Source organism: Gopherus flavomarginatus, chromosome 3, assembly GCF_025201925.1.
Source record: "Gopherus flavomarginatus isolate rGopFla2 chromosome 3, rGopFla2.mat.asm, whole genome shotgun sequence".
NCBI classification, from domain to species: domain Eukaryota; kingdom Metazoa; phylum Chordata; order Testudines; family Testudinidae; genus Gopherus; species Gopherus flavomarginatus.
In genome coordinates this window covers 232897116-232912322 of record NC_066619.1, presented here as the reverse complement: position 1 = coordinate 232912322, position 15207 = coordinate 232897116, and the positions used below count along the sequence as shown (strand labels likewise).

The 15207-nt window shown below is 42.6% G+C and overlaps 1 protein-coding gene across 1 annotated transcript in view; it reads right to left on the bottom strand.

Annotated features, from left to right (window-relative positions):
• Positions 1 to 15129, bottom strand: part of KDR (kinase insert domain receptor) — a 43295-nt gene extending 28166 nt beyond the window's left edge. The window contains 11 exon segments of the mRNA XM_050947362.1: positions 106 to 229; positions 1860 to 2016; positions 3474 to 3637; positions 3733 to 3844; positions 5632 to 5803; positions 6185 to 6324; positions 7823 to 7991; positions 8319 to 8443; positions 10714 to 10910; positions 11548 to 11638; positions 14904 to 15129. Coding sequence (XP_050803319.1) covers positions 106 to 229; positions 1860 to 2016; positions 3474 to 3637; positions 3733 to 3844; positions 5632 to 5803; positions 6185 to 6324; positions 7823 to 7991; positions 8319 to 8443; positions 10714 to 10910; positions 11548 to 11638; positions 14904 to 14961 — 1509 coding nt within the window. The 5' untranslated portion in view covers positions 14962 to 15129.
• Between the last annotated feature and the right edge of the window lie 78 nt (positions 15130 to 15207).

Sequence of the window (15207 nt, the reverse complement as noted above, 5' to 3'; positions counted from 1 at the left end):
TTACAGTTAAACACAGTTGATATAATATTCACAAATACATGAAATACTGAACGGAACTCTCAAAAACGGGTCATTCCTAACTAAGACAAAGGAACATTAGCTCACCTTCATTTTCCCAGCAATAGCAACAAACTGATTTTTAATTCTTTCAATCCGATTTCCGCCCTTTCTGTCCGTGATGTCTTTCCATTTCTTACATGCATAAGGATTGATTCCCAAACCAACTTGACTGAGAAGTAGACAGAGAGATACATTTTAGGTATGGAAAATCTCAACCTTCAAGAGACCATTTTTGTTCAGTTTAGAAAAAAATATCAGAGATGGAACAATGGCCATGTTATAAAACTGAGAAATGTTCCTGAAAACTTTTCTGTGTAATTGTACATACAACCTTCCAAGACCTTTGTCCTTTATAAAACTAGGAATTCCCAGGCCTAGAGGTAAATAGCCTAATTAATCTGCGTAAGTCAGCCCAGTCAGGATACTTGGAGGGAAGCAGCTATTTTGGGAACAAACCTCCAGTCATAAATTGACAATTCAAGTTAATTTCATTCAAAAGAAGACAGAGAGACATAGAAATCACTGGACTCCATAAAAGAATTTCTTTAAGACAGTGGCTCTTGTGTAGGAAGTGACCAGGCACCAAAAGAAGCTAGTGGAAGTCATTTTATAAACAACAGGAAAGCAGAATGCTTTTTTTTTTTAAAAAAAGGAAGTCTGGCCTTGTGCTAGGCCCAGATAAGGGAAGCTGCATGTATCTTGGTCAGGAGCTCTCTCTATCATTGGCTACCATCAATCAGTGCAGTTCCTTTGAGATACGCTTTTACATAGATAACAAGCAGCATCGTATTCAGCAGCTGATTGGTGTAAAAAAAAAAACAACCCACGGAGAACTGCAAGTCGCATAAACAGCAAATTTCCTGTGTGTGGTGTTGTGTGTTTGTACTTGCTGCTGCCCAACAAGGTTTGACTGACAGGGCCCACAGACGTGTTTGGAATCCAGCGAGGCAAGATGCTAGCCAAAAAACATCAAATACAAGAAACAACAGTGGTAGAGTTTCATCTGTGGTTAGCCCTGGCCTGGGGAATTCACTCCATGCAACAGCCCACCAGACTCCAGGTCTGGTGGTCTCCATGTAATGCCACCTACATCTAGCTCATTTTGACTATGTTTGACAACGTGAGGGCAGTTTGGGCCTATTTGCTATAATACATAAGAGCTTGACTTAAATGGAAGCAAAATGGGAACTTTGTCTGCAAACATTGTCCAGCAGCAACAGTTACTGAGCGTGGTTCTGTGGCTGGCACCTCATTTAGTCATTTACACCTGACAAAAATCAGGGTACAAAATGCCTCTCATTCTCCAGTCTGGCTGAGTCACATCAGTGCAAGGAAAGGTGGCTTTATGCCACATCTGTAGCTCGCCAATCCCAGAGATGACCCTAGCAGAAGTTAGAGCAGCCTTAGAGCTGCTCTAACCCATGCCCAGCTGCCAATGGCCCAGAGGGGCTGTTTCAGTGCAGGGGGAGAGGGGGAGATAATCAAAGCACTGAAATGGCTCCAGCCATTCCCCCTTTCCCTTGATCACACCACCTGTGCAGGGCTGCAAGAGGGGTGGTATAAAGCCACTAAACTGACTCAACACCACCCAGGGAGTCCCCTTACATTGAGGAATCTCCAAATTAAATTGGATTTATAACCTTTTGCACTATCAAAGTGCTACCCAGGGGCTTGGCTGCTTAGTGTTTGATTTTGTGCATTTTTATATTTTTGTAAAGAGCCTATAGCACTTTAAAAAAAATCTGTGACTAGTTACAGAACTGAAGTGGTGCAGATTAACTGACAAATCATGTACTTACTTAGGGCGGAAAGTACACTGTTCCTCTAACTGCCAGTACCACTGGATATTGACTGGGGCTGGAATGGCATAGACTGTGCAGGTTAGGACTTGAGTAGTTGCATACTTGTAGGAATCAACAGGAGCCAGCAAAGCATTCTCCCCAATCTGAGGTGGAACTGTAGGAAAAACCTGCATGTTACATGCACAGACCATCATAAAGGAGCAACATTCTTTGCCTTGTGCCATTGTCTCTTGCTAACAAGAACACAGTTTGTTCTGAAATGTACAAAGTCTCTTTCATGGGGGCTTCTCTCTCACTGTGACTCCCATACTCCTTCCAGGATCTGAGCCTGTGTGATTCTGAGTCTCCCGCATGGTGCTGAGTTCCCACAACTCCAGGGCCGGCGCTTCCATTTAGGCGGCCTAGGCAATCACCTAGGGTGCCAGGATTATTGGTGGGCGGCATTTTGCTGCAGGGGGCAGCAGGTGGCTCCGGTGTAGCTGCCGCAGTCGTGCCTGCGGAGGGTCTGCTGGTCCGCTGCTCTGGGGGAGCTGCCGCAGTCGTGCCTGCGGACTGTGGGCTGCTCCCGCGGCTCCGATGGACCTCCCGCAGGCACCACTGCGGCAGCTCCACCGGAGCCGCGGACCAGGGGACCCTTCACAGGCACAACTGCGGCACCTCCACCGGAGCCGCGGGACTAGGCTGCGGGGCGGCGAAATTGCCGTACGCCTAGGGCGCTAAAACCCCTAGCGCCGGTCCTGCACAATTCCCACTGACCTCAGCAGGGAGCAAAAGAATCAAGGAAGAAGTGCGCTGACTTCACGGAGTAGCTTCAATACAAGCCGAATGTTCAGCAATCCTTCCGTTGCTTACTTACAACTACCCCTTACAAATTACCCTTCAGACAGCCCTTTCCTTCCATCACCATCCCCAGCCAAGAAATTTATATTACTTCCAGCATTAGGTGACTGGCCTCCATTTCCCACTGTGCCCCCACCTAAACTGCACTGTACTTAGCAAAGCTGTTCTTTTGAAGACCTACTATTTTGGAAGCATCTAGACAAGTATGTTTCCTGAGAAGCAACGTGGAGGAGGGGTGCCGGGCAGAGGGGAATGGCGGGGGATGGAGGAGGGGAGGCCAAAACAAAGCTGACAGTGGCAGGAAGGATGGGCAAGGCAGATGACGATGGCAGGGAAGATTCATGATACAAAAGCAGCAGGAGAGAGCACAGAGGACAGGAAAAGAGCAAGACACAGAGGCAAAGAAATAATACACAGAAAATAGAAAACAAAAATCCTTTTATCCAACAACAAGGAAAACCTGAAACCTCCTGAGTTGTAAAATACAGCATGAGGATCCAGCTGGAGACAGATTCAGTGGATGGTTGAAGCAACATCCGGGCAAGGTTTGAGAAGAGACTTCTTTCCTGCATCTCCCTGATGTGGTGGTTTTGAATCACCTCCTTATTCTTCTTTTGCCAAATTTAAATCTGGATAGTACACAGATCAAGGGGAGCATAGGGCTCTAAGAGACAGGACTCCTATCAGCTCTTTCTGTCAAGGAAGAGTTAGTACTCTATACACACACATATACAACAAAAGAGGAAAAGGCACTGTTTATATCTCACTTACCATTCACAATCAGGTTAAATGTGTGTCTCTGCTGCTCCTTGTTAACGGGGTTTGTAAGCACAATAGTGTAATTCCCAGCATCCTTTTCATTTGCCTCAGTAATTGTTAATGTGTAACCAAGTTTAATGGTGTGATTTGTGCTGATGGCTTTTCCATTTTTATACCTAAAGAAAATACATGGTAACTTGAATACTTTAGAGAGCCAGCTTGACATATAATACCACAATCTGTTTTAAAGGCATCACATTCTGACTCTTACCATTTTGCTTCTGGTGGAGGATAGCCTGTAAATCTCACAGGGATTTTGACTTGGTCTCCTACCCTTGTCTCCACCACAGACCCCATTCTGTCCAAAAGGATAAAAGGTTTTTCTGCAAGAAATTAATTGATGGGCTTGAAACAAAACATTGCCTTTCCATATTGCCAGAAATGTAAACTGTCTCCCATTTGGTTTAGTGCTTAATTGGAGATGAAAGGCAGCAGATGCAAATGACAAAGTGGTCCATGTACCAGCACAGGCACTTGCAGTATTACAATCCATAAGGTAAATCCTTAGTCCAGGGCCTAGCATATCTACTGGGGTTGAGCACTAGGGAGATCCACTAGGGCAAAGGGGAGGAGGGAATCCTCCACAGGCTTCAGAGCGGTTCTGAGGCAGTGAAGCAATGGAGTACGCCTGTGTGGGAAGGACAGGACAGGACAGGACAACATACATAGCAGTGGATCCTCCAGCCCCAACCTGCCTCTGGCCCATGTCACATCCGTAGGGATGCTCTGTGCCACCCAAGGCAGGTAGCCCCTCTCCTTTGACCATGTCTTCTCCTTCGTCCCTTGCACAGAAAAGTGGACTAATTCCATGACCAGGGGACTCTCGACTGCATTAGATGCAAGAGTTTGCTCTCAGCTCCACACCTCAACTCTCAGTCCCAATGCTCTGTCCGCCCTAGCCGCTGTTGCCATGTAACAAAAGAAGCAATGCAAACCAAGTGCTGTAAAGTATGTGTTGAGTAACACAATATCGCATTTAAAGCTCTCCAAGGTTTCCACTTACACAGTCAGACAAAAAGGGCTCAAATTTTCCATTTCAGCACATAACAGTATTCAAAACTGCACATGATACAATTACATAATTGGGCAGAGACTGAAGCTATCTATCTGAAGTTCTGCAACCCCAAAAATCCCACAACTCTGAAAGGATTTACACTACTTTTCTGCAACCACAGAAAGTAAAATTGTAATCAGCCCAACAGCACGATTGGCCTTTTGGCTAAGATCAAATAGAGTATCCGTTTAATATCTGATATAGCTCTGACAGAGAAGGGGGAACTGTTTCTTGTCCTGGCAGAAGAATGGACTATGGTCAGTTTGAACAGAAAAAATCATAATGCTGATGCTGAAAATCAGACTTAGTCACAACTTCAAGTCAGCCTTAGTGCTCCTGTGTAAGACCAACAGTACATCCATAACTAGCAGTGCTGCTGCACTAGTTAATATTGGACCAAGTCCTGCAATTCTTTCTCATTCATTCAAAAAAAAAATCAGCTTTTTGTAGCCAATGGAGTTTTGCTTGATTGAGGACTGAGGAAGGATACGATTTGGCCAGAGTCATTTCCTCTGAGTCATTTCCTTATGACCAAAAGTAAAGCTGAATTCAATTTTCAGAATGCAAAAACCTCAGGGCTGGATTCTGCCACCCTTACTCATGCAAGTAACACCTTTCTCTGCAGGTAGCCACAATGGAACTACCTGTGGAATCAGGTACTATTCAGTATGAGGAAGAGTGGCAGAGTCTGACCCGAAATATACAGTTTCAACATTACAGTACCACATAGGGAGAGATTAAATAGAGGGACCGCCAGCCACTCTGAGTTTTAATGTCACTTTTTCTAGACAACGTAACAGTTTTCAGTGATAATCACATATAAGGTCCTAAGAGAAAACCCTTTAACATTAAAACAGAAAAACCTTGAGCTATAACAATTCTACTAAAAACAACTAGAAGCAACGGAAACACTGTGGCTGACAGTTTAAAGCAGGCTGTTTATATGAAAATGTTTTGATTGACATACTGTGCAGCTAATTGCTTTCAACTTATGCATTTTCCATCCCAACAATCCCCACCTATAAATATCCAGAATTAAATCAGAGAATTCCATACCATGGACAATGACATACGTGCTGTTTTTCTTAGTCATAAGGCCACTGAATGCTGTGCAGTTGTATCGGCCTCTATCATTTAAGGTCACGTGGTCTATGGTAAGAGTGCTTACGAACTTTTTCGGCTCATTCCCTGATGATGTTTTTAAGTCTCTGACTGTAGCATGTTTTCCCTGTAACAGAGTAAAAGCTCTAAGAAGCAGTTCATTCCAACTCTTCCCCCAATCCTCCATACCAGTGGCAGATTAGCCACTGGGCTAATGGGGACTGTGCCCAGGGGCCCCGGCCAATTGGGGACCCCTGGAAAAATGGACACCCCTATACCCTGACCCATTCTACCTGGAACTCCTTCCTGGGAGCAGGAGAAGCCCTCACCCTCCACCCCATTCCCCAGCAGTAGCGCTGGGCAGGCAGAGCAGGGCAAGCCCCCACGCCCCAACTCTTTGGAAGCTAAAATAACCATGGAAGCTAAAACACAGGAGCATCCTTTTGTATTTCTAGCAAGAGCTTCTTTCATGGCTCTAGGGCACGGTATTAGGAAATGATTGTTTTACCTTAACAGAAGGGTAGTCCCATTTGAAATCAATTCCAACATTTGGCTCCGTCCTCACAGTACAATTTAGAACTAGTTTTTCCCCTGCTGCCAGCTCTATTTGGTGATGAGGGTTCATAGTTAAGTCATAAATTCTATATCCTGGAAGAAGCAAAAGGAACAGAGTTTGAAAAAACATTCTGCTGAATGATGTAAGGATGCTGCTTTCCCAATGGCATTTACTCTCTCCCTTAAGAGTTACACCCACACAGCAGAAATCCCAGAAGCTTAAGTGCAGTGCGGAGATGGGCATACATCCAATTTCAAAAAGTGGAGATGAAAAGGGTAAGGGTGCCCAAAAGTTGTACTGACATACAATGGAGCTCGGGCAAGTACAGTCTACTTTCAGATTTTAGCACATGCAGAGTGAGTGGACAACTGTGAGGCCATTTGCCAGAAGCTCCCTCATGGTCAGACACAATAAGATAAAAGAAGCTGACATGGTGAGATATCAGTACTTCTAATCTGGAGTCAGAGAGAGATGTTTGGACCAGATCCTGGGAGTTGCTAAGCATCCTCAACTCTTATGGAAGGGTTTCTTGGCCCCTTGCAATGTTAGAGAACATTCAGAGGAGAACCTCAGTGGTGAACCACAAAATTCACAATAGCATGGAAACAAATCCCACTCCCCAAATATTATGATAGACCAAAAGTGGGCGTCAGGTGATGTGCTTGGAACTTTACCACCACCAATAATTTGGCTTTAGCAAAACTGTCCAAGGAATAAAACTTGTAATAAAAAATGTAAAATATGACAAAACATATCCAGAAATCCCAAATGACTCAAAATCAGACAGAGGATGATGAATTGTGGGGAAATTGCTGCCCCTAACGGGAGATGGGGTGGTGAGATACTCCCTATTTTTCTCTTCCTCTCTTTAGGAAGCTCTGAGTCTAGACGAGAATGTGCTGATCCTACCTCACCAAAGCCTCAGTGTCACAATGAGGCTCAGGAGGTGGGGGATTGGCCTCTTCCAACTCTGGAGCTGGGAGTGTGCTCAACAGTCCAGGAGGAGGTCATTGCAGTCTCAGCATGGGTAGGGGCCTAAGAGGAGCCCTCATGTTGCCCTGGAGGAGCAGGTAACTTCAATGTGTCAGAGCCATATTCACCCAGTTAGGCCCAGGATATTAGTGTGCAGGGAAACAAGAATTTCTTGGGATCAGGCCAGGTTTTGCATTTCTAGTGTGACGTGCTCCCCTGTTTCTCTTCATAGCAAGCTAGAACCCTTTCTTCTTTCCTGAGCTGCTAGTGATACTTTGGGGTGCCTGTTCACTCTATGCTGACATTCTTACAAAAGAGCGGAAGTTTAGGAAAAATAAAACCGTGCATGACTGAAAAAAGCAGCATCAAGGAAGAGCAGGTAAAATCCCAAGCACAGATGCCAGTGATCCACCCGAAACAGAACACAATAACATTTTCCCTTTAAATTCAGGTGTTGTTTTTTTCCAAAGGAATACATATTAGAACATGCATTTTATGTTAATTGTATTTTCAGTATTCCTGATCTACAGTCCAATCAAATGTAACTGCTCAATATGTTGCATCAAGCAAAATAGCACTGCCTAAAACAATGACCATGGAGAGTAATCTTTGGCTTACCTACAACCACAACTATGTACATCACAGACTGGTAACTTTCATCATCTATTTTAGCTTCACAGAAGACCATGCCCGCATAACTGATCAGGTTACTGGGTATAGTGAAGCCTTTTTTATTATCCCATGAGATTGATTTACCATCAGGAACAAATAACTTTTCTGGATACCTCTGTTAAAAGATCAATAAAACACTCAGTATAATTCCAAAACTAAACAAATTCATATTGTAAGTCTACTATTTATTACAGCATTCTGGATCCAGACTTGCCATTCTGACTCAGGCCACATTCTCATTCCAGTCAACAGATCTTTACACAAGAAGTTGAAGTGTCATTTGTTAGTATAGTTATAGCATTCCCATTCTGTTCGTAAGTTTCATAATTTCCAAAGATAAGAAGCTCCTTTTAAGATATCTATTTTAATCCACCGTATTTATGTAAATTGACATCAAGCTAATTCTAGAGACAAGTAATGAAATATTTGACTTTTTTCTTACCGCATAAAGTGATACATTGAGATTTGATATGGATCCAAGACATGGAATCACCACTGTTTTGTTCCCAGTAATGTATATAACATCAAGTTGGTCACTAACTGAAGTCACAAATGGAGATCTGTAATCTAAAAGAATATTTGATTTGCATTTGTTATAATCTCTTCATTTGAAAGTTTTTCCCTTCTTATTTTTCTTTCCTTTCCTATCTATGTAGTCCTTTTCTATTTGGCAAACATTTGTATTTTCTTGTATGTGAATGGAGATGAAATTGACATCACTATTAAGTTTAACTCCTCCTCTTTTTACAGTACCATCATGCCCAAATACACATTAATGGAGTCAACATAATTCTGGGTGCCTGACCCTGCGTGTCTTTACTCAGTCAAAACTCCAATTTAAGTCAGTGTGACTTCCGCCTGTGTAAGGACTATAGGAATGGATTCCAATATTAGTTATCAGCAGCTAAGTGCTTCACAACCCCTAAAATAATGCAAAAAGAACAGGAGTACTTGTGGCACCTTAGAGACTAACAAATGTATTCCAGCATAAGCTTTCGTGGGCTACAGCCCACTTCTTCGGATGCATAGAGTGGAACACACAGACAGAAGATATTTATACATACAGACAACATGAAAAGGTGGAAGTACCCATACCAACTGTAAGAGTCCAATCAAATAATAATAAAATAAAATAATGGCTATTCTTTTTTAAATTCTCAACAATAAATAAGCGGCTTTATAAACAAACCTATATATTATCGACCAACTTCTCAAAATTCTGATCATAAATTTAGTAACAAACCTGTGCATGCAGGGGTGCACAGATAATTGATGTCAGATAATCAACAGTGAAAATAGTCAGGGCCTTAGTCTAATGCCATTCTGTGTGTGCAGCTATCTAAACTGCATGCATAACCAAAGGCTTTGCAGTTGCATCCACATGCATTTTATATGGGCACAACTGAAAGCATGAGTTTTGAAAACTTAGTTCTTGAAGTCTATCTGGATTTCCCCATCAGAGTTCAACAGCTGTAAGGCAGACCAAATTTCAGACTTGATCTGAACATTGTCCTGTTAGATAATACAAATGTGAGTGCTATATACAAATACCCTATAACCCTCGCATGTGTGAAACTCCTACTGAAGTCTACAGTAGTTCTGCATGCAAACAGATCAGATCTCAGTATTGATGTGTGGGCTAGGATCTGGAGAAGTAAATTAGGCTACTTGCTGCACATATAGATTTTATTAATTATGGGAACAGGGACTTTTCTATTTATGGTAAGTAGCATATTGACATGTAGTCATTCCACACAAAAATTTGCATACAGAATGTCAATTTCACAAGGCCAAGAATTTCAATATCAGGAAATTGGTCCCCATTTTAATTGTAAAGTCAGCCTGGTCAGCAGGACAGGAGGAAGGGCTGCAGGCACGTAAACATTTGGAAGCTGAAAGACAGGAGGACAAGCTCAGCATGAAGTAATCTTTTATGTGATGCAGATGCCTCACTTACAACTTAAGGTGATCGTTTGTACCATACCTGAAAAATATCTCCAAAAGCTGCCACTAAGAAGAAAAGATGTCATCAAAGATCTCACAGTTTACTATAGAAAAATGTTTCTACCATCACAACTAAAATATATGCTAAGTTTCTGCTGTTGCATTGTTCTGTTTACTGTTTCACCTACACAAATTTATATAGTGTAGGCAAATGTATCTCTGTGACACGATCTGCATAGAACTAATAAGGATAATGTAAAATACAAACTGAGAAAAAGTTGTTTTTTGAGAGCCAAATACATTTGGCTGGCTTTTTGTATATATTTTTGCACACAAAATGTGTTTCCACATTTTGGCTGGAAATGGACGTATTGAAAAACCTTGAGATGCCATTCTGCTATGTAAACTTTGTAGCTTGATCAAATGGGAAATGCTAGAAGTCTCATGAAAGAAGCCTGATCTCCCCCACTTCCTTGACTGTTATGATGAGAGTTCCCTCTCCTGTTTCAATCTACTTTAACCACTTATCGGCACTTTAAGGGACAGTTTCTGCAGTTATTTACTATATAGAATGGCCATAAACTTCAGTGGGAGTTCAATGAAAGGAGAGACTGCAGGATCTGGCACCTATAGAATGGATGTATATTTATATTCTTGTTTTCCTTAAAACCTTGAGGAAAAGTGGACTGGTAATTGCTTTCTTCTTAAGCTGACAGTCTCCAGCTTACAACTGTTGATCTTGAGGCATATGCTTTGCCAAAAAGGCTTTTCTGTGGGTAATCCAATGAACATTACTTCAGAACAAAGCTTTTTGAAATGCCTGTTGCACCATTGTTTTTCTTTTTAATCGTATTGATAGGTAGGAATCCCATAAGAATCTTGTAACCACCTACCTTGCACATAGACATAAATGCTTGTAGTTGCCTGGGTGTCCCTGTAAAAGCACTTGTAGTCCCCAGTGTCATTCCCTATTACTTTTGTAAGAGTGAGCATCTTACAATAGGGGACATCCCTGCAGTCCGTCACTGCAACATGTTTCTCAGAACTGCTCTGATTATTAGGCAACAGCCACTCCAAAGCTCTTTGACCACTAGCAAAACAAAGGAGGGAGATGTATTAGGGCAAATGGGGCTTGCTATCACCATGCCAGGAAAACTCAGTCCTACTCATTCTTGAATGGTCCATTTTAGCTTCAGGACAAATAGCTATTAGACAAACTTAATTATTTAACATTAAGAAACATGCTAAATCCGATAAATGAGTGTAAGATGCTCAATTCCACACAGCTTCAAGAAAGTTTCTTCATTTGCATATTAAGAGGTGATGAATCTAAGCCACACAAAGACTCAAAAAAAGGAGTAATTGAGGTGACAAGGGCTCTGCTTAACCCCTAGCAAACTCCACTATGTTCCAGAGTACTCTCCCCAATCCCAGCTGTTTGCACCCCATCTTTCCCACACAGGAGAGTAGCTAGGGCTACCCAGAGACTAGCTTAACACACCTGACACACTAGACTTTTGAGAACATCCCCTGATTAGCCAATAGCTTTTGTTTTGTTCTTTAATCCCCTCATGATGTAACCCTCTAATAATCATCCCAAGGCCTGCAGTGGAGAGGGGGATGGGGGAACAAGGAAAGAGGGAGTAGAAGGAAGGGTCCACCTCTATATCCAAATTAAAATAATAAATCATTCTCTTCATCATAACGCAAGCCAAAGTTGCCCTTACCTGCAAGTAATATTAAGAGTATCATTTGCAGTTATTGTAAGAATATCTTTTTGGATGCTAAGACTTGGTTGATCCGGAGAAATGAACAAGCCTGCAAAAATAAAATCAATAAATTAATGTGCCAAAAACATATCAGATTCAATTAGAAAAGCACTCTATGAATGTATATGTATGTAGCATGTTTTAAGTTGACCTATTTGCTTAATGTGTTAAACTGTTCTACCGCTTTCCACACATCCCAGTAGAAGTTCAAGAGCTCTGTCATAACAGGAAGAATGGGCAGATGGTCATGAGCTAGCAGAATAGCTCTGCAATTCATAAAGCTCGGGTGGAGTTCCTGTTGTTCTGCATTACCAACTTCAAGGTCTAACAAGAGGATATGGGACATTGAAATAAAGTGAACCTTCATCTGATGATCTCACTCCCTTGGGAAAGGTCTTATAATAAATTGAATAATAAATTTGCCAAGGCTGCTGATTAACGAATTCTGCTAAGAGTTATTTTGCATAGTGCATCATGAACTCAAGGTCATCTGACCCAGTCTTGTTTTCCTTTACCATATTTTCTAATGTGTTTCCTTTGTTGCCTAAAACCCTAAGAAAACCTGTTCCTATCAAACTTTACTTGTGAGATTGGTTCCACTGCATTTAGTGAGACTACTCATGTCAGTTCACACTTGCAAGATCATTTCCAATATTTGTTCTGACGTAACTGTTCAGTAAGGCAGTCTGCGCAAATTTTCAAAGAACACAATGAGATGTTTTCGGCATTTATTACTATGCTCACTCCCTTTGGGAGTTCTGTGTCCGTAAAGGATGAGTACAGAGATCTGAGTAAGTTCTGAAACATTACCTTGGCCAGATGACGCAGAGCACTTGTACAACAGAAGAATTGATGCAAATATGGATGTAAAAGGAGTCAGTGAGTGAACTTACACAAGAAAATGAACAGTGATGGTACTAGCGTACCAGAACACATTTCATTAATCTTTTAACTGTCTGGAAGAAACAGACTAGTCTCCATAACTAAATGTAGCTAATACAATAATTGTAAAGTCTGAGGATGTGATAGTGAGTCTGATTCTCCACTGTGTTGCACCAGTTTTATGCCAGTGTAAGTGCAATATCTTTAGTGAAGTTACATTGGCGTAATGTAGTAAAGAATTAGGCCTGTTACGTTTGCCAGCCATCACAACAGCCATGAATAGTGCAATCTCTCAGTACTAAAATTAAACAAATGTTTCTATACCTAGCAGACAAGCCTGTCTAATAAGAGGAACATGTTATAAAATGCAAGAATTATTTCTTCATTATGAACAGGAATTTCTTCTACAGCCTTCTTTTCTCATTTCCCTTCTTTCCTATTTCAATGCTTCTGATACCATTCAAGTCTGTGGTTATAAAGCAGCAAGATGCCAGGTATGGGAAGGACCCAAGTGAGTTATATAGAGAGACAGCTCTGATGAATGGCAATAGAGCTGGTATCAATGACAGTAAAGTCCTCCTAGAGCTAGGGGCTTCAATATTTTTCAGGATTTCATTATATTTTTATCAAACCCTTCCTAAGGAGATTCTTTATTGACAGCAGGCTTCAGATAATTGATTTCTGTTTCTCTTCACTCTAGAAAGCCACCACTAATGTAAAAACTTTAATTAGGATGGGAAATCAAATCAAAATCAAGATATGCATCTTACTCTCTATCATAGGCATTGCAAATCATGACTTATCTAATCTAACTATCAAGTAAACAGCATTAAATCTTCCTGGACCAAATCCTGCTCCCATCTGCATGCCTATAGCTCCCACGCCTTCAACGAGACTAGAGTGCAGATAAATAAAAGCAGAATATGGTCTGTACTAAAACTGAGATTTTTTCTCCCTCATTAAGTGTTGCTTAGTTAGACCTAAAAACTAAGCTAAAGATAAATTCCATTTAATCAAGGATATTCAGTCTCAATCAAACTGTGACCAACCTCTGTCTAGATTATTTTCTTCAAGGTAGAACATTATGCTATTAAATACAATTGCTCGTATGCATATCTCTAAGGAGGCTATTCCAAAAGAAAATGCATTAACTTATGCATGCATTTTAAAAACCCATGATGTACTAACACTAGGATCAATAAAATAGCATTATTTATTGGATAAACATCCAAGTGTCTGACATTACATTAATATCTGTATTATAATAGTCAAAATGTTTATTTTTGCTCCAAGCATAGGCATTATTTTAATTAATTTTAAAATTCATCCCTATATATTTAAGATGCAATTTCTGCTAACATATTAGCCTCAATATGATTGTTTTCACTTGGCTTATTCTCAGTTTCTGTAACCTCCACTAATAGGACAGAGGATAGAACTAAGGTATCATGCTGAATGTAAAGGATTTTGTACCACTTATTCCCCATCCAGTGGTATAATGAACTGGGGATGTTTCCAGCCACTGGAATTAGTCTTGCAGAGGCTGTGGAGGCAGGGGTTGGTTGCGTTGTGTCTTGCATAGCATATTATTAATTCTCCGCAGATAGAAGGAAACTCCTTTTTCTCTCTCTCTTGTTTCTTTTCTTTCATTAAGATTTGCTTTGGGCACGGGAAAGTTTGGCAGAACTGTCCCTCGCTTCCTATGTTTTCTAGAAAAGATTCAGGGGTGAAATTATGGCTCCAACGCCCGACATGCTAATCAGACTTCGTGGTCTCTCCAAATTCTCCTTGGAAAGCAATAGCCTGTGTACCTGCCTACTCTCTCATGCGAGGAGTGACCAGTCAAGATGTCCTGCCCTTTGCAGCACCTGAACTGTGATAAGGAACAGCCTTCCTATGGAGACCTCAGGGGAAGGAGGAGGGCATGGCCAAGGCTAACACCTTTAACAACAAAAATAGCTCTGGGGCAGATCCTCAACTGGAGGTGTAAATGGTGATAGCTTCCCTTGACTTCCCTATCACAATTCACTCCAGCTGAGGATCGTCCCCAGGCCACCAGCAAACACAATCCATGGACAGAGGCTGAAATCTTTGCCTTACTGAAGTCAAGAGCAAAACTCCCATTGACTTCAATAGGGGCAGGATTATTCTCCCCTGCCCCCGCCCCTGTGTCCGGAGAATGGCTCCTCCGAGCCTGCTCGCTTCGGGGGCAGAAACAAAACTCCCATCGCATCCCGGGGGGCCTGTGGAGGTGGCCCTCGCCCTGCCCCCGTCAGAGGAGCTGCCCCGGGGCTCAGGTATTTCCAGTCGCGGCTTCTCAACCTCGTGTCCCAGCATCTGCGCCCCACTGGCCCCTCGCCCCAGGGGAGGTGTCCCGAGCCGCTGCATTAGCTCCCGGCGAGCACCGGCTGCTCCAGCCCAGCGCCCCTTACCTGGTGCTGGCCGGGTCCCCAGCCACAGCAGCAGCGCCAGCACCACCCTGAGCTCCATCGCAGCCCTGGGACTGGGGGTCCCCACGCCCGGACACGGACTCCGGCAGCTGCCCGGGCTGCACTCGGGTGCCTTCTCCGCCAAGCGGTAATCCTAGCCCCGCGGGCAGGGCTGCTACTGGGGCGAGCCTTTGCTGCGCCCGGGGTGCGGGGATGATCGCTCAGTGCGACCCGGGGGCTTTGCCAAGCATCGCAGCCGCCCGCAGCGCTTCTACTTTGTGCAGGGGGAGGAGTCAGACTCCTGTGG